We start from the raw sequence: 15,978 nt of genomic DNA on the forward strand, positions 1-15,978 counted from the left end.
GATATTACGTAAATGCGGACTTGCACGTGCCTGTGTCGCGAACGCGTCTGCATTTTGTTGATCATCATCAGATGCCACGTTTGGTCGATGTACCATCACTAACAGCTCCATTTTGTCTATATGCCCGGCTTCAAGCCAACTAACACATCCTCGCCCGCGAAGCCTCTCGTTGCAGCTCAACGTTCGTTAGTCTCTCTCCAGGCAACAGTATCCGATGTCTCCCGCGGGTCGGCGGCCTCAAAATCTGAACTACACAACCTGACGTCTGCAGAAGTCGAGTTTTTTGATGCAGTTGTCAAAAGAATACCCCCAAATGCTACCTCGTTTCTCTCTGGACTAAAGGCGTACAACGATGAACTGCACGATCGGGGCTGGGATAGCCAGACGGAGACAGTGCATTACGGGAGGCTGCTGGAGCTCTGCAAACTCCGAGGATCAAGCTGGAGTCACAAATGGGAGGGGGTGAAACAACAGCATGGTTACAGCGGTCCCTCGAGAGTTCCAATCCCTACGATGTCTGCCAAAGTACCCATTCCGACTTCGAAGCCTGCGAGATTGACTGCCCGTCTCGCAACACCTGTCCGCGACGAGGATGACGATGTGTTTACCCTCCACTCTCACCAAGACCAAGACCAGGAACAGGATGGATCTGTAACAGAAACAGAAACCCCTCTTTCTGATGCCGAATCCGAACAGGCCCCTCCTCGCCCCCTCACGCGCCTGAGCCAGGCTACACGTCCCAACGCATCAGTACAATTAACACGGGTCACAAGGACGCATGCAAGCCGCCCTTCGAACAGCATCCTTCCACCTGCTCTTACACGTGTATCTACGCCCCGTCCTCAAGCTACTGGTCATTATCAGCCAGCTGTGTGGGAAGGAATGTCAGACACCACCGACGGTGGTGATATACCTGGCTCTTTATCAACTACTCCGCCATCTTATCGCGCTGCTGTTGCAACGCCTGTCCCTCAAAAAGCACGGGGTCAGCCGATAATTCCTGCATCGTCACCGATTCAAAACTCCGTAGCAGTCAATGCGATTGAATTTGCAAAGGGTCGCACGCGCAAGGGAAGCGTGATAAATGAAGATGAAGCGTGGCAGAAAATTAAGGTGTCACGAGACGAAGAAGACGCTGATAAGTTCCGTGAAGACAAACTCCTCGAACACTGTTGGGAGATTTGGGTTCTTGGGTACCAGTGGCTAGTGGTAGGTATTTTTTTTATTGTGATTTAATCAGATGGTAATACTTCAATCTAGACAACGAACGAACAAGTTGCTCAGGCTCGAGATAATGTAATCCTAGGTTCTTCATTACGCTCCTGGCGGAATGCTACTGCCACGCGCCTTGAAATGCATGCTCGCGCTGCTTCCATTGCCGATGCGCGCTGCCTTCGTTTCGCCCTTGGTGTTTGGGGTGCGAAGCATAAGCAGAAAAAGCAATTACAGTGGCGTCATGACATGCGCGCCAAGATGAAGACGGTTCGCGAAAGGCATGAAATTAAACTTGTCAAAGATGCATGGGTCAAATGGCAACAGTCCCACCGCTCTATTCTAAACGAATTGCAGTACAATGAACGTATAGTTGCACGGTTCTTCCTGCGATGGAGAAACTCTTTGTTGAAGCTAGATCACATGGATTCCGCTGCAGACGGGTTTGCTCACAGGATCAAGGGGAGCGCTGCTCATAGAGCGTGGAAGCACTGGAAAAAAATCATGGCTGCCAGAGATGCTGAAAAAACCGTTGCACACAAAACGGCACTCAGAATCAAAGGAATCATGATGGACTTGTGGAAGAAGCAGACGTAAGTTGATATGGTTTTCTTCACATTCAGACAGCCAACACCTCTTGTAGCCGTGAGCGCCAGACAGCGGGTGCCTATCGCGATGTTGCTATCTTAAAACGAGCAATAAGCAGATGGAAAACTACCAGAGATCGAATGCGTGTACGTTCCCTCACTCAATAATTTCGAACAATACTCATTTTAGTAGGTCACGGAAAAGCGTGCCGACAAATATCTCGCTCGTCAAGATGTTTTTTTGCTCCGAGCCGTCACCAGAGTCTGGAAGGCCCGCGAACGCGGGAAACTGCTCGAAAGGGTGAGAGACATGCGTCTAGTGAAAAATTCAATGGCTGTTTGGAAGGATCGCATGAGAGAACGCAAGCATCTCGAAGGTGAGTGTATTTTAGCAATCAGATCATCCCAGGGATCTTTAACGACGAGATAGATTATGCTCTCGCATTCTCCATGCGCTCCGATTCATATACTGTCTCTTCTGCTCTGCGAACTTGGCATCAGGTCTATACAATTTACCAAAACCGCCGTGCCTTCGCTGTTCAACGCAACCTTGCTCGTGTGCAGTATGATGCGCTACTCAAGTGGCGCATCCAGCTGAGGGCGAAGATGAAGCTATTGAAACAAGCTCGATTCGTGGAGAACTTCATTCTTCAGCGAAAGATTTTGAAAGCCTGGAAGGTCAAGTTTGAGGAACGCCAAAGGCAGAAGAAACTCGAACACCTCGAGATTCGTCGACTTCGCACTTTCATGACAGGTAAAGTTGACGCATCTATGATCTGATTTAGTTGGTTTCTAATATTTTCATTTCACCTAAAGCGTGGCACCAGAAATATCAAAGAATGCGATTCCGCCGGCTGGCAGCGCAGCAAATAGATGACCTCGTGTCTCTGGCAAGTCGGACGATTTTCAGGCTTTGAAATTCAGTCTAATTGCATTATAGCGAATAAAACGGGATGCTTTAAGACTCTGGACCAATCGTGTCATTGAAACCAAGTTGCGGGAACTGGAAGTCAGCCAGAAGAGCGCCCACGCACTAACAGTGTACGCGACCCTCTGCATCTCTATAAAAACGCATCTGACTTTTTCCTCAGCTTCGCCTTCAAGAAGTGGAAGAATATATGTTTGCGCCACGTTGAAGACCTGAGCCTCATGGAGAGTCATCTTGATATCAAACGGGCTGGTCAGTACTTAGGTCGAGGTCATCTAGCTGATTGTTTGACTCTTGCACTGTAGAGAGCGTTCGCCGGATGTTCCATCGCTGGCTGATGGCGGCCCGTGCTCGACATCATAAGCGCGTTACTTTGCGCGAAAAGGAACTCGAATTTGACCGGGCAAATGTGCAGGTTGCTTGGAACAGGTGGAGAGAACGGTATATGGATGAGAAACTTCGACCCCTTGTGAGTTCTGTGGCATCCTCAACAAAGCATACCTCCGTAACTCCGAAAACAATAGCTACGCCAGATAGCCCTTCAGAATCAAAAGAATCTTCTCTTCCGTACGTTTGGTATTTGGCATTCGAAGACTCGGGTATGTTTTTTCTTTCATTCTAACAATAACACATATGTTAACACCCTTTCAGTCTCTCCCAGCCATCCGCTTCCAAGCCTCACGAACCAAGATGAGGTATTGGGCTATCTGGAGAGCTGCTATGCCGCAGGCACTTCTGTCTAAAAGAGCACGAGAGACTCATAATGATGCCGTCCTCAGTGAGATTTTATTTATATGACGATCATATACAGTGAATAACTTTCGTAATCCAGATCGAGTATTCGAAAAGTGGCACCAAGCCTACAAAACGAAAACTCACTTGAAGGAAATAGCGTGAGTTCTTTCCTCTACATGACTGCGCAGTTTTGTTCAATGCCTTCAAATAGCCGTGCTCGCTATCTTCGTTTACCGTCCGTTAGTCCCGGGCGAGCCAACCCGACGCCCAAGCCCCCGGCACGCACGAGTCGCAGCCCATTTCCTCGTCAAAATACCCGTGTAGAGAGCGAAACGGAAGGCTCGGAAGTGGGTCCGAGCCGCCCTACTCGGTCTTCTGTTTTGGTTAGCAGACCTAGCATTGCACGTCTTCTTACAAACCAAACTCGTCCCGAACCTATTGGCCGCCAGAGTGCCAAGCCCTCAAGTCGGGGACTCCGTGATCCCAGTCCGACGAGATCGAACAAAACTTCCATACCACCATCCCAGGCACCGCCCTCACCTGTACGACCCAGGTTCACGGTGAGACGGGCCATCAGCCCTGCAATGTCCAGAAGCTCTCGTGTTAGGGAAGTTAGTCCCACTAGGTCAAATTACACTTCCACACCTAGGGAAGAGCCCGAGCGCAGTCGACTCTGGCAAGAGCTGAGACAAGTGCAGAAGAGGCCAAAACCCCCAACGGAAAAGTCACGAACATCTGAACCTCCATGATGATGGCATACCGATGTTGTCCTTTTACTTATAACTTATTCAATTTCATGCAATTTCCTCGATATGCACCACGTTTGGATACCCATTTATGCACATGTAGTACGCCATCGCAGGCTAGACTTTGTAATACTTGTATCAAAAGTTTATGCTCGAATATCTGGTGCCGTGCGTTGTGTGTGCTGTAATTCTGCCTTATCTCTGAATATGCTGGCGGTCACATCGAAACCGAGTTCAGGGAAGGTGGAGGCAAATAGCAGCAGCACTCACAATCAAGAATTCTGATAGTACTGCCAGCCTACCCAGTTTGCAATCACAAAGTATGCGCCCATGGGAATGATGAATAAGGCAAGGTACTTGTAATGGGTGTCTTGTGCGAGGACGTCAAGGGCCTACCAGGTCGACAATTCATATATGTGCCACGACGACATCTTAACCAAGAACGTACATGAATACCAGAGAGCGGTAGAAACGTGTTGAAGAAGATCACATAGCTTGCAACGACAAAGAATGCGGCCGTCAAAGTCGTTATGATATGGCCGATGTTCAACATCACACATGGTCACGGTAATTGGTGAACGTTAACACCGAAATGGTAATAAGCAAGGAAACGTGTTTGTGTGTGAGTTATTACAACTGGGGTTTTCGGGCGAAAGATGCTCTAGAACTACATGGGAAACTACGAGTGGACAAGCCACAAAAAAGTACTGCAATGAGAATATGATCCGTATCGTACGTAGCTAGGGTGGTGATTGATAAGTTTTCTGAATATGATTCCTGATAGTGGTACAAAAATTAGAGAGCGGGGGTAGACTGATCAGGTAAAGTGAATGGGCATATGATCGATGAGCATCGAGAAAGCGAAGCGAGAAGCGAAGCAATATGCATGCAGAAGGCTAGTATGCATGCAGTGGAAAAGTCCTCAGAGGCACGTGAACTTCATAAAACCGAAAGGCTGGAAACGGAATGCACATCGTGGCATAAAGCTTGTCAAATCATCTAGACGCTGAGCCTCTGTCGCGTCTCCATGGAAAGGTCAGAATACGAGAACGGCCGCTTGTGTCGTAATTCATCAAAGTCAGAACGAGAATCCGATACAGGAAAGTACTCCCTGTCGGTGGTCTCCGCAGGGTCATCCATCATGTTGGTCTGGAGCTGATAGGCACCAATAGCATCATCTATGACGCCAAGAGACCGAGGCAACGGACGTGATACCGAGAGCGAAGCCGGCGACGCCACATCAGGTGACATCGCATTCGCTATATCGGATTTAACACCCGACTCCATCGCGTATCCCAACTGACCTGAGCTAGCTACCAGCTCTGCATGAGTTACGCTGGAACCGGCATGCGAAGATATTGACCCAGTAGCGCTCGTCCGCCTCTTTTTCTTGGGCCGGCGAGGAGGTTCCGTAGATACCGGAGGAGAATGAGAATACTCCATTGCCTGGAAGGTTGGCATGTACACAGGTCCTGAAGGGGGGCCAGACGGAGGGCCTGGTCCTGTATCTTTGTCCCCGTTGGTAGAGCCAAACGGATCAAGGGAAGAATGTTTCCCACGAAGGAATGGACTAAGTCCAGTACGTTTCTTTACCTCCTCAATGATGATGTCAAGACCTTTGCCGGTGACGTTTGGTGATGACTCCGCCACGTGGCCATAGGTAAGGGAACTAAAGGCGTCGTCATCAGGTAAGTCTTGGAGCACCCCGCCTTGCCTCAAGCGCTTTTCCAGGGCGATTGCAACTGATTGCAGACGCTCGTCGTGATCTCTTAGGACAGAGATACCTTCAGAGCGACGAGCCCAATACGAAAACTGTGTGTTGGACCAACCAGATAGAACTAGGATGGTGGAGCGGGTCAGGGTAACAGATCCTGACGGAGAGCCCGGAAATATATGTGCTAGGGACTTGAGCGGATTGTACGGATGTCTGATAAAAGAGCACAGCAAGGCGAAACATTTAATTTTAATTAATTCACCAATGAGATGACGGCGAAACTCACGGGACGTAGGTGCGCAGCACTTCTTTGACGACTTCGACTTTGATGAGAAAATCAATTGCTGTGGCGCCAGGACTAGAAGTACTAAGTCCACCGCCTCCGGTGCCTTTGGTTTTGACTCGCATCTTAGACTTGATAGGACCGAGTCTACGTTCGAATAACCGTGCATAAAACGTGTTCCATTTTGGTTCCCCTAGCTGGTCGCGCAAAAACGCGGACGCATAGGGGTCGACCTGTGATGCCGCGCCGGAGTTTAGGCGTTTGTTGACGGAACGACTCTTAAGGAAACCATCAGATGATAGGCACATCAGAATATACTAGAACGCACATCAGTTTCATCCTTTCTAGCATTAGAGGGACTTGAATGGACAATGGGCGGTAGCATTGCGTGAGCGTATCTGGCAACTTTTAGGGGTGATGATGGAGTGTATGGAGTTGGAGCATTATCTGGAGAACGTGACAAATCGTGGAGGGCGTGTGCAAAGCTAGCTGAAGATGAAATTGAGGGAGAGGACTGAGGTTGTGACTCAGGGTCAGAAGGAGGACCTAAGGAAGAAAGATTCTGCGATTGTTGGAAGTGCTTTGTTTGCAACTGGGGATGATCATGTATAAAATCATTGGAGTGTGGATGTGACATATCCGAGGACAGGATATATTGGAGGTCGAGTTGAGCATCCGGCACATGACCTTGCTGCAAGGGGTAGGGATATGGACCGATGTCCTGGAAGGACGTATCGGTGTAAGAGTTATAATACACATTGTGGGATCCATTAATAGATACAGGGACGGTGCCGCCAATAGAGTTGTGAAAGTGAGTAGACGGAATGCTGAGGTCGTGAATGTCGGCGTCATTTGTGTGAGAGTCATGGTGACCTAGAATATGGTCATTAGCCGCCAGCACGTCGTGACCGTCAATGACGGTTGACATCAAATTTGGCATGTAGTCGTCGTCAACGACAGCGCCAGCGAAGAGAAGGAAGTAAATGGGTCAAAGGAAAGAGGGAGCTGAAGCTAAACGCTAATGTCATTCACCCACTTGTAATTAATAACTCCGAATGACAATTAGTCATGGAAATATATTTCCTTTTTAAAACATACGTGAGAACTATATACCGATGTTGGATAGTCATGGGTTTTGAGGGTTGTGGCTGATGATGATCATGTTGGTTTGACATTTCTCTCTTCAGCATGGATTCAGTAAACACTTCTAGGTGCGATAAAGAGAGCATATGCGAGTACATATATTCGCTCATTTGAATCGTTAGCCTTTCAATTAATCGCCTAGAGCCACCGTCTCAACGGCACAGACTTCGTTCAGAAACTCCGAGTCCTTCTCCTGCTCTCCCAGAGATTCCACCAGCGGAACTTGATCTCACTTTTTCCTTTGACACGATCATGGGTTTTTCAAAATTTTCAGAACCACAGTGAGTCGGATCATATCCTCGATTGCCCAATGCAGGGACGGTCAGTCACGGTAACCTCACAGGGCCGAGAAAGTCCAGAAGCGAGCTAGTAACGTGATGAAGCTAACTCAGGAGAATGAGAAGTTGAAAGAAGAGCTTAGAGCCATGACTGCTCGCTTAGAAGCTGCTGAACGCAAACGTCAAGAGTTAGCTAGCAGATTTCCGAAGCAACAACAGAACAATACGGCACAATCCAACAGGTCATAGAATTCGTTTCTCTTTCATTCATTCCGCATATGCTGTCAAGATCAGCTTTAAATGGACTCTAATACTCAGTTTAACCCCTTGATACCCCTCACTCCTTCCCACATCGTTGCTCTCCTTACTCTGTCGTTGTCATAAGCATTATTTAGACATACTATCCGATTTACATCCGATGAGGTACACGAAGCGTGCATGCATGACACCACGCTTTATGGTCCGAGTTTACAACGGGACCACGGTCGTGCACACACCGGGTACCGGTGACAGGGTGCGAATAAGCAACAGCGCTGCCGGCGTGTGTGCCGTAGTGATGTCCGTCTCGTTGCAATTGTTCCTTGAGTGCGTCTGCGCACATATTACTAATTGGTCCTATCTTCTCCACACTGCTATAAAGAGTGCAGCTTTCCAATACTTACTCCATTCCGATTCCCCCGTCGTTATCTCGAAATCGACAGGATGGCCTCCACACGCAGACTTTCGTCAACCCTTGAGATGACCTCCACAAAACAGCCTGCCTCTCGTCGAGGCTCAGAACGAAGGCCTCCCGATAGGCGTGGATCAGGATATTCGTCTGGTCAATCCAGACGCCCTTCTATCGACCCATCGAGGCTGATTCCGATGGATAAGTCAGTACCCTCCAATTTATATGATCCGATCACTGATATTTCTCCAATAGAACTACGCATGTTGGCGGCACCAATGATTTCAATGTCGTCTTTATCGGTGCAGGAAATATCATGTTTGGTGAGTTCTGCTAGTGTCATATCCGTACCTTACGGGTACCTGACTCATCCCCGCTACCCCAGGATCCGATGAAGGACCCTGGAATCACTCTTTCCGCTTCGAGCAGTAAGTCCTCCCCCTTGTCTCCACATACTCTGCCACCTAAAAACCATCACAGTAAGCTCGGTCTGCGTCTCAAAGTAGTTGCCCTCATCGATCCTGCGATCGAGCGTGCAACTGCCGTACTCCAAAAGAAATGCGACTCCTTCGTCATTTCCGCGTACCAGGCAACGCGCGTGTTCAAGACCCTCGAGGACTTTGTTAAGAACATGTCCCAAAAGGACCGTCCTCGCGCCATTGTCGTCGGTTCTCCTCCAATGTTCCGCGGAACCCTCCAACCGGGTCGCGACATTGAGATGCAAATTCTGAAATACTTCCCTGGCGTGGCCATCTTCATGGAGAAGCCCATAGCGACCGGTCCAAAGCATGAGCTGGAGCAGTCCTTCCAGATTTCAAAGGCGATCTCCGACTCTGGCGCCATCTGTTCCGTCGGGTACGTTTATAGACAGTTGACTCAACAAATGAAATGAATCTATCCTGCACAGGTACATGCTAAGGTACCTGAAAGCTGTTCAGAAGATGAAGCAGATCATCGAGGAGAACGGGCTCACCGTGATGGTCACAATTGCTCGTTATGCATGTGCTTACGAGGCGATCGCGAAACCTGACTGGTGGGATAAATCCAAGAGGTGAGCTGCGTTCTGGTCTAGAATGTGTAAGTCAATAACAGACTTTAATTCATTAGTGCTGGTCCCGTTATCGAGCAGGGGACCCATTTCTGCGATCTCTCGCGGTACTTTGGTGGGGAAGTTGACATATCTTCCGTCGCCGCTCATTCCCTTGACTGGGACGAGAATGCTGGCCATCTCTCCAAGGTGCAAATTGACGAAAGCAAGATTGCCCCGGAGAACAGGATTCCCCGTGTTACTGCAGCTACTTGGTAAAGATGCGTTGTTACTTTCGAGAAGCTAAATGCTAACATGATAATAGGAAATATGGTTCCGGTGCGGTTGGCAGTTTCATTCACACTGTGACCCTCCAAGGGCACAACTACAGCTGTGAGCTCGAGATCCATGCCGATGGCTACTCCCTCAAGTATGCTCCTATTCAAACTTACTGCATCACCCTCTTATGATATTCCTAGGCTCGTCAACCCTTACGTTCAGCCTACGTTGTATGTCCGCAAGCCCGGCGATGATCACGAACAAATGTATACCTTCCCCGATGACGACCCATTCTTCTCCGAGGTAAGTAGTGACATCCTTGAAGAAAAAATCGAGGCACATACATGACTCAGGTATCCAACTGGATTGACATCATCGAGGACATCGAAGAGGACCCTGAGGCTGCTCAGATCCTGAGCTCCTACGAAGGTACGTTTCCAGATAGACTTGTCACTCATTCACGATCTAACGTTATTCGTTGCAGACGCTTGCAGAACTTACGAACTTACGTGGGCCATCCGGGAGGCCAGCGAGCGTTCTCGCGCTGCTAGACTTGCCGCAAGCAAAGCTGCTGCCACTGTGTTTGAAGAGGAAGGCGAGGCTGAATAAGATGGCACATACCTGGGCTGGGAATCTTGGAGCGAAGATATCGTTCCGACTCGTTGTAAAGTAGTATTGTAAATAGTATAGATGGTGTGCACAACTTACATAATGTCTTGTGATTTTATTGTTCCTTTTCCGACCGATTTCATGACAATCCTATAGTAGCACCTTCTCAATGCCGTCAGGAAATTTGTAGCCTCCCTGGCGGCGAACCTGCGACGCATGGATCGGACCAGAACTTGGACAGGGAACCCAATTATGCAAACTCACCTCATCAAAAACTTCCATTTCCAAAATGCTCTTGTCATGACTCCATAGTTCACTCTCAAGCTTCCCGTCTCTGACGCATCGTGCAACCTCATCGGCCTGGAAATGCCAGCCCGAACCGACGTACTTAAACGTCCGGGTATCCTCGCGCGCGATTTCGCCCGGCTTGCCCTCTTTGAAGTATTGTACGGTATACCTGAGAGGACAAGGTACGGGCGCGTCGATCATGATAGTCCCTTTCTCAAATCGAATGGTAACGCCTGGGTTGTGGGACGCTACGTTCATACTACAGCTCAGGACTGCCTGTGCGGCGAGAGTAGAGCCTGTGCTGGAGTTGGGAGAGAAGGTGACGATATATGACGTGTTGCAGTCGACGCCGGTGATCGGTGTTTTGTACATTGTACCGGTGATGTTTGAAGGTTTCGTACGCTTATTGGCGGGGTGCTCGTAGAGAGCAAGAATTGTCTGCATAGACTTAAGCAGAGGATGCCATGTAGTCAACGGCACATACCCAGATTAGAGGATACGGACCACTGTGTCACTTTAGGTTAAACTGGCACTCAAAGGGAACATATCGCACTCACAGGTCAAGAATCGCACCCCCACCGAGCTTGGGATCGAGCATGCGATGAGTCAAGGGCAATTCTGCGAGTGACGTTCAAACGGATATCGCAATACAAGCAGGGTTGCTCACTGTCAATGCCAAAGTCGACGGAGAAATCAGCATGGACAACCACAGGCAGGCCAAGTGTACCGGAGTCGATAAGCTCTTTGACTTCCTTTGCGAGTGGCTGAAAACGCGTCCATAGTGCCTCCATGAAAAAAACCCCATTCTCTTTCGCCGTTGCGATGAGCGAACGCAGTTCTGCAGCGTTGCAGGTCACTGGTTTCTCGCATAGTACATGCTTTTTTGCCTTGAGTGCATCCAAAGCGTTTGTGTAATGGTACGTGTGGGGTGTACCTAGGGCCGAATATTGATTGTTTGTGGTCATAGTTTGGAAAAGTCATACCTATGTAGATAGCGTCTACATTCTTGAATGATGTCAAGAGGCAAATAGACTCGACGAAAGTGATCCACGAACCTTATCTGCATAGACTTCGTCATACGTTCCATACGCCTTTACAGTCTTGTCGCCGTTCACAAACTCATCGATAAACTTCTGGGCCTTCTCAACGCTTCGGGAGCCTACAGCAGTCACTTTGTGCATCACATCATTGGTATCACGCCTGAGGAAACTCATCAGTCTCAATCTCAAAGAAAATACATGCGCTCGTACGTGGTAGGATCAACAAGCAGATCCTTGACGGCAAACGGGGTCAATGGCTCACACGATCATGACACGAAGTTCCATTTTCTCACCGAAACAACTTGTTCTGCGATCCAACCCGTAGAGATGATGCCCCAGCGAAGTGTGAAGAATGTCATAGTTTCTGTCAAAGCTGATGTCAACTCATTTCTCTTGCAGCCAGTTTATATATCTATCGGAAGGCGGGGCGCCTGGGGATCCCATGATACTGACAGCCCGACCAGAATCGCAAAAAATAGACTTTATCGGGTGAAATCAAAATCTGAATGATATGCCACGGCGTCCGACGCAGTGTCTCGCGCGAAGTTCGGAAAATCATAGAATTAGAGTTACAGAAAACATGTGGTACGAAAAATTTCGAGTCAATGACCGGCTTACTGGATGGCGCACATAAGTGAAATTCAGTTTTCACTATGGGGTCCTCGCTCCTCATCGCTCCCACGGACCAATTCATCCTGCGGCGAATCGTCATCATTCAGTGATATTTGGGATGAAGATGTTTGTGCAAGATCATCGGAACGTTTCCTCTCTCTTTCTACCTTTGCCTTCTCTTGATCGAACAGTTTGTCGAATTCCTCTTGCAAGTGTGACTTCAATTTAGGCATGTTCGAAAGGTTGCGATCGCATTTCCAGCAAGAGAGATCTTCCTTCAGTAAAGGCTCATATTCACTCTTCTTGAGTTGAGAGGTCTAGAGTCATGGCAGCAGTCAACGCCGCAGAGAATGTACGGCAGCGAAGTACAAACAACTCACTGTTTTATAATACGACGGGTCGGCATCGAACCAAGAGAGAACATCGCTCAAATGAATAAAAAAGCCGCGCTTCGGATGGAAGGAATTGTAGTGTTTCTTCAACTTCATTCTCGGGGAACATAGGTCAGCAGAAAGTACGTGGAGATGGAGGTGTCTAGAATCACATATATGTATGAGTGCGTCAGAAGATTAATCAATCGAGACTTACTCCATGCTAGGTATTGCATGGAAGCCCATCCATATTTCCCACTTGAATCCATACTTCTTAAACATCTCACTTTCAATCATTTTCTTGACATTGTTCGCTTCTCGGCTTAGATCTATGAGGAGTTCCTTGGCGCAGTTTTTCTCGCATTTGAGCAGTGAACGTAGATTGGCGAGTTGGTACACATTGAAGGGTGGCCTGACACGAGGTATAACGAGAAAATGGAAGATCGATTTCGGAAATGCATCAAAAACCGTCAAACACGTCTCGGAATGTGAGAAGAGAACTGATGGAGGCAAACTGGCAGGATTGGACTTTTGCGCGTAGGCGCGAAAAATGGTCATGTTGGCGCTGGACATGATGTGCCTCACACTCTCGGCGTTGCGTTAGGGGAGTTGGTGAGCCGGCTGTCACGAAGACACGTATGTCACAATTCATGAATGTTGTGACCGTGACATACTACAGTTTTACCTCACCCTCGACTGCACATATTATTTACAAAGGACTCAAATGTCGCTCGCTTCGATTGTGCAAGCGAACGAGCAGGCGTTGCAGCCAAGTGATGATTCACCGATTCATAAGCTGGTGCAAACAGTCTTTGCAGAGGTTCTGGCCGAATTCAGTGGCTGGAAAGTCAAATACTGCGAGCATTTCATCCGCTCTCTGTCCCATGTCACATCAACTCCACGTGTTCCAATACCAGATGGCAATAGCACACCTCTCCATGCCGTCGGTAAGGCCGGTGGGGATCCGGACGGAGACACGGAAAGAATGGTTGCATTGACCTCTTACTCTGAAGATGGAACTCCAAGATCAACTTCCACGATATCTCTTCAAGTAGTACATGCCGAGCTTTTTGAGCCACACAAACCCTATGAATATTGCACTCCCATCTCAAGGAATATCTTTAGGGGAGATGATGACGATATGATGCCGTTCATCCCATATGCGGATGATCCAACCTTCGACCACGTAGATCATACACTGTGTTATGGCTCCTTTGCATGGCAAGATGATGACTATGATCCAGATTGTGAGTACTTACTATTCACCGGGTGTGATGAAGCATCATTATTGTGAATAGTAGAAGTTATTTCTTTAGAGGCAGCCTATCGCCTCCGTACGGTTCACAGTCTACTGTATCAGGATACAGATAGCACGGGGGTCCTTCCCTTCAAGCTTTTCTCAACTCCAGGAAAACCTGGACTGTTTACCCTGAGTCGTCGTCGGTATGGGGGTTCCCGATCATTTTTCGTGCTCGCATCCAAACTTTGAATAAACGTACAGTGATCTACTCAAATGGAACGGGACCACCATTCCTTGTCCCTACAGCTTTCCTTCTTCATTGCCATCTCACGGTATTCTTCAACATCGGCTTGAGCTCACTCATGCATTGTTTTGTCCTAACCTCAACTGTATTGAGCCACTGTGCCCTGTTCATGGTATGGCTTCCAAACTGTTGTTCCTTTTTGACGCCCAAACAGTTTAATTTGCAGTTGAAACAAACCCCGTGTCACCATCCCGTAAGCAGACTATCCGGCTGTCAGAGCTACTGAAACGTGTAGAACACCCCTGCGATGCTGGCTGCTTCTTGCAGAGCAGGACGGTCGAGGTACTCCCTCGCTGGAGTGAAGATGACATCGATTCGTTCAAGAGCATCTTAGATATTGAGCCAGATATGATACCTTGTGACCATGCTGAATTGTGCTTCAAGCCCTGCCATGAGGTTTGTCCACATGAAATGATGAGAGCTTTCCTTGGTCTGACTGTGGTTCAGATCCTTTATTATCGCAGATTACTATATTCAGATTTCGACGAGCTTCAAACTGAGTGCCCAAATGGGGAACGCAAGGGGAAGTCGCGATCTCTGGAATTTCAAGGTAGGGGCGATTGTATGTGGACACGTGTTACTTTACCGACGCTCCGCACGAGATAGATCGTGATCCGCTCAAGTTCACACCGTGCGTGCCCTTATTGCGTAAGTATCGAATGCTGTACTGGATACTTTCCACAGGAACGAACCTTGTCATCACTCTGGACCATGCGATGTTTTATCTGACTGTTTATGTTTCAAGAACAAGGCTCATTGCCAGCGAAACTGCCGTTGCCCTGGAAAATGTATGTTTATGTCTGTGTTGCCACCAGCACGAGGTTTGATGCTACCCTTTACCAGGTGCTCGGAGATGGAAAGGTTGTCGCTGTGCCAAAGCACGCGATGGGATGAGCTGTGTGAAGGTCAAGCGATGCTCTTGCCTCAAAGCTCGACGTGAGTGTGATCCAGAGCTTTGCGTAAAATGCGGATGTCGGTGCGTGATACCGACTATCTTCTATGTTGTGATTCGCCATTAATATCTTGTTCTTGGCAGAGGTATGTTACGTAGCATTCAGCAAGGGTTGGATGAGTCTAACTGAGTCGAAGACCCGGAAACGAGTACTTGCGGGAACTCGCAGATTCAACAAGGTCATTTCAAGGTATACATCTACATTGAACACACCAGACCGTACGAATAACTCTATCCACGATTATAGAAACTGGAGGTCAAGGAAAGTCGTTGGGGTGCAGGTGTATTCATTCTCGAACCGGCCAAACAGGGTGAATTGATCGTGGAATACGTCGGGGAGCTTATATACGAAATGACATTTGACAGCCGCGGGTGAGCAGCGTTCATCCCTGAAAATTTCCGTAGCTCACTGAGTTGATAGAGAGGTTGCAGAGCACCTTGGACGAAGTTATGTCTTTGGTCTCAACAACACGCTATCCCTGGATAGTTCGCGTGCAGGCAACATGTCAAGGTTCATCAACCATTCGGGCTCTAGTGGCGTCGGTAGCGAAACGCAGTGTAATTGTCGCGCTTTTGGTGTGTAATGCCTGTATCCCTTGATGTCCATCTCGATAACTCATCTCAAACATTTGACAGCGCGACTTGTGAATGGAGAACACCGTATAGGAATATTTGCGAGTCAGATGGTTTCCCTACTATCGTGGACGCGGAATGCTGATAACTGACACAGTAATGAACATTGACGCTGGGAGCGAGATCCTCATTGATTATGGCCCAGTGTTCTTCCCGGACCAAAAGAAGAATGCAGAGGCCTCGTAAGTCCTGCGCGCTAGTCATATTATCCCATAGCTAACTTTTTTGCTGCATTTCGTAGCCGTTCAAATTAATCTGGTTATTATCAAACCACAGCTTGTACTTCAAATACCACAGGCAGCATACTTAATTCTGGCTCAACACTGGGCA

General features: G+C 48.3%; 8 protein-coding genes across 8 annotated transcripts; 4 read left to right on the forward strand and 4 right to left on the reverse strand.

Annotated features, from left to right (window-relative positions):
* The first annotated feature begins 73 nt into the window (after positions 1–73).
* F5891DRAFT_631680 (uncharacterized protein) lies at positions 74–4,366 on the forward strand. The gene is made up of 13 exons (XM_041372565.1): positions 74–1,209; positions 1,261–1,805; positions 1,856–1,946; positions 1,993–2,176; positions 2,230–2,553; positions 2,616–2,689; positions 2,740–2,840; positions 2,891–2,979; positions 3,033–3,196; positions 3,252–3,326; positions 3,379–3,505; positions 3,560–3,620; positions 3,674–4,366. The coding sequence occupies exons 1-13, from the start codon at positions 121–123 to the stop codon at positions 4,209–4,211; spliced, it is 3,462 nt and encodes a 1,153-aa protein (XP_041231486.1). The 5' UTR covers positions 74–120; the 3' UTR covers positions 4,212–4,366.
* Positions 4,367–4,395: 29 nt separating this feature from the next.
* On the reverse strand, positions 4,396–4,795 carry F5891DRAFT_1007219 (uncharacterized protein). The gene is made up of 2 exons (XM_041360459.1): positions 4,657–4,795; positions 4,396–4,600 (listed from the first exon to the last, which is right to left on the reverse strand). Exons 1-2 carry the CDS (start codon positions 4,759–4,761, stop codon positions 4,481–4,483), a joined length of 225 nt encoding a protein of 74 aa, XP_041231487.1. The 5' UTR covers positions 4,762–4,795; the 3' UTR covers positions 4,396–4,480.
* Positions 4,796–5,207: 412 nt separating this feature from the next.
* On the reverse strand, positions 5,208–6,513 carry F5891DRAFT_942719 (uncharacterized protein; the record flags this gene model as incomplete). Its single annotated transcript, XM_041374439.1, has 2 exons — positions 5,208–6,135; positions 6,209–6,513. The coding sequence occupies 2 exons, from the start codon at positions 6,511–6,513 to the stop codon at positions 5,208–5,210; spliced, it is 1,233 nt and encodes a 410-aa protein (XP_041231488.1).
* Positions 6,514–7,531: 1,018 nt separating this feature from the next.
* F5891DRAFT_917462 (uncharacterized protein) lies at positions 7,532–7,827 on the forward strand (the record flags this gene model as incomplete). Its single annotated transcript, XM_041373731.1, has 2 exons — positions 7,532–7,629; positions 7,692–7,827. Coding segments are annotated over 2 exons (234 nt in total), but the record flags the coding sequence as incomplete, so codon positions are not given.
* A 501-nt stretch (positions 7,828–8,328) lies between these two features.
* On the forward strand, positions 8,329–10,208 carry F5891DRAFT_1125899 (putative oxidoreductase C terminal-domain-containing protein; the record flags this gene model as incomplete). Its single annotated transcript, XM_041364028.1, has 10 exons — positions 8,329–8,498; positions 8,549–8,616; positions 8,679–8,721; positions 8,774–9,148; positions 9,201–9,344; positions 9,401–9,595; positions 9,646–9,750; positions 9,800–9,902; positions 9,953–10,028; positions 10,084–10,208. The coding sequence occupies 10 exons, from the start codon at positions 8,329–8,331 to the stop codon at positions 10,206–10,208; spliced, it is 1,404 nt and encodes a 467-aa protein (XP_041231490.1).
* Positions 10,209–10,254: 46 nt separating this feature from the next.
* F5891DRAFT_631849 (uncharacterized protein) lies at positions 10,255–11,903 on the reverse strand. The gene is made up of 9 exons (XM_041372566.1): positions 11,830–11,903; positions 11,747–11,769; positions 11,552–11,696; positions 11,480–11,501; positions 11,164–11,430; positions 11,054–11,114; positions 10,981–11,002; positions 10,473–10,934; positions 10,255–10,415 (listed from the first exon to the last, which is right to left on the reverse strand). The coding sequence occupies exons 1-9, from the start codon at positions 11,893–11,895 to the stop codon at positions 10,359–10,361; spliced, it is 1,125 nt and encodes a 374-aa protein (XP_041231491.1). The 5' UTR covers positions 11,896–11,903; the 3' UTR covers positions 10,255–10,358.
* Positions 11,904–12,081: 178 nt separating this feature from the next.
* Positions 12,082–13,133, reverse strand: F5891DRAFT_1007227 (HIT-like domain-containing protein). The gene is made up of 3 exons (XM_041360460.1): positions 12,737–13,133; positions 12,529–12,682; positions 12,082–12,465 (listed from the first exon to the last, which is right to left on the reverse strand). The coding sequence occupies exons 1-3, from the start codon at positions 13,090–13,092 to the stop codon at positions 12,178–12,180; spliced, it is 798 nt and encodes a 265-aa protein (XP_041231492.1). The 5' UTR covers positions 13,093–13,133; the 3' UTR covers positions 12,082–12,177.
* Positions 13,134–13,504: 371 nt separating this feature from the next.
* On the forward strand, positions 13,505–15,834 carry F5891DRAFT_942630 (uncharacterized protein; the record flags this gene model as incomplete). Its single annotated transcript, XM_041374433.1, has 12 exons — positions 13,505–13,766; positions 13,818–13,962; positions 14,021–14,175; positions 14,230–14,459; positions 14,511–14,613; positions 14,717–14,851; positions 14,907–15,035; positions 15,147–15,205; positions 15,263–15,387; positions 15,437–15,591; positions 15,652–15,693; positions 15,746–15,834. 12 exons carry the CDS (start codon positions 13,505–13,507, stop codon positions 15,832–15,834), a joined length of 1,629 nt encoding a protein of 542 aa, XP_041231493.1.
* Positions 15,835–15,978: the final 144 nt, after the last annotated feature.

The sequence above is a fragment of the Suillus fuscotomentosus genome (assembly GCF_016647785.1).
Source record: "Suillus fuscotomentosus strain FC203 chromosome Unknown F5891scaffold_6, whole genome shotgun sequence".
Lineage (NCBI taxonomy): Eukaryota > Fungi > Basidiomycota > Agaricomycetes > Boletales > Suillaceae > Suillus > Suillus fuscotomentosus.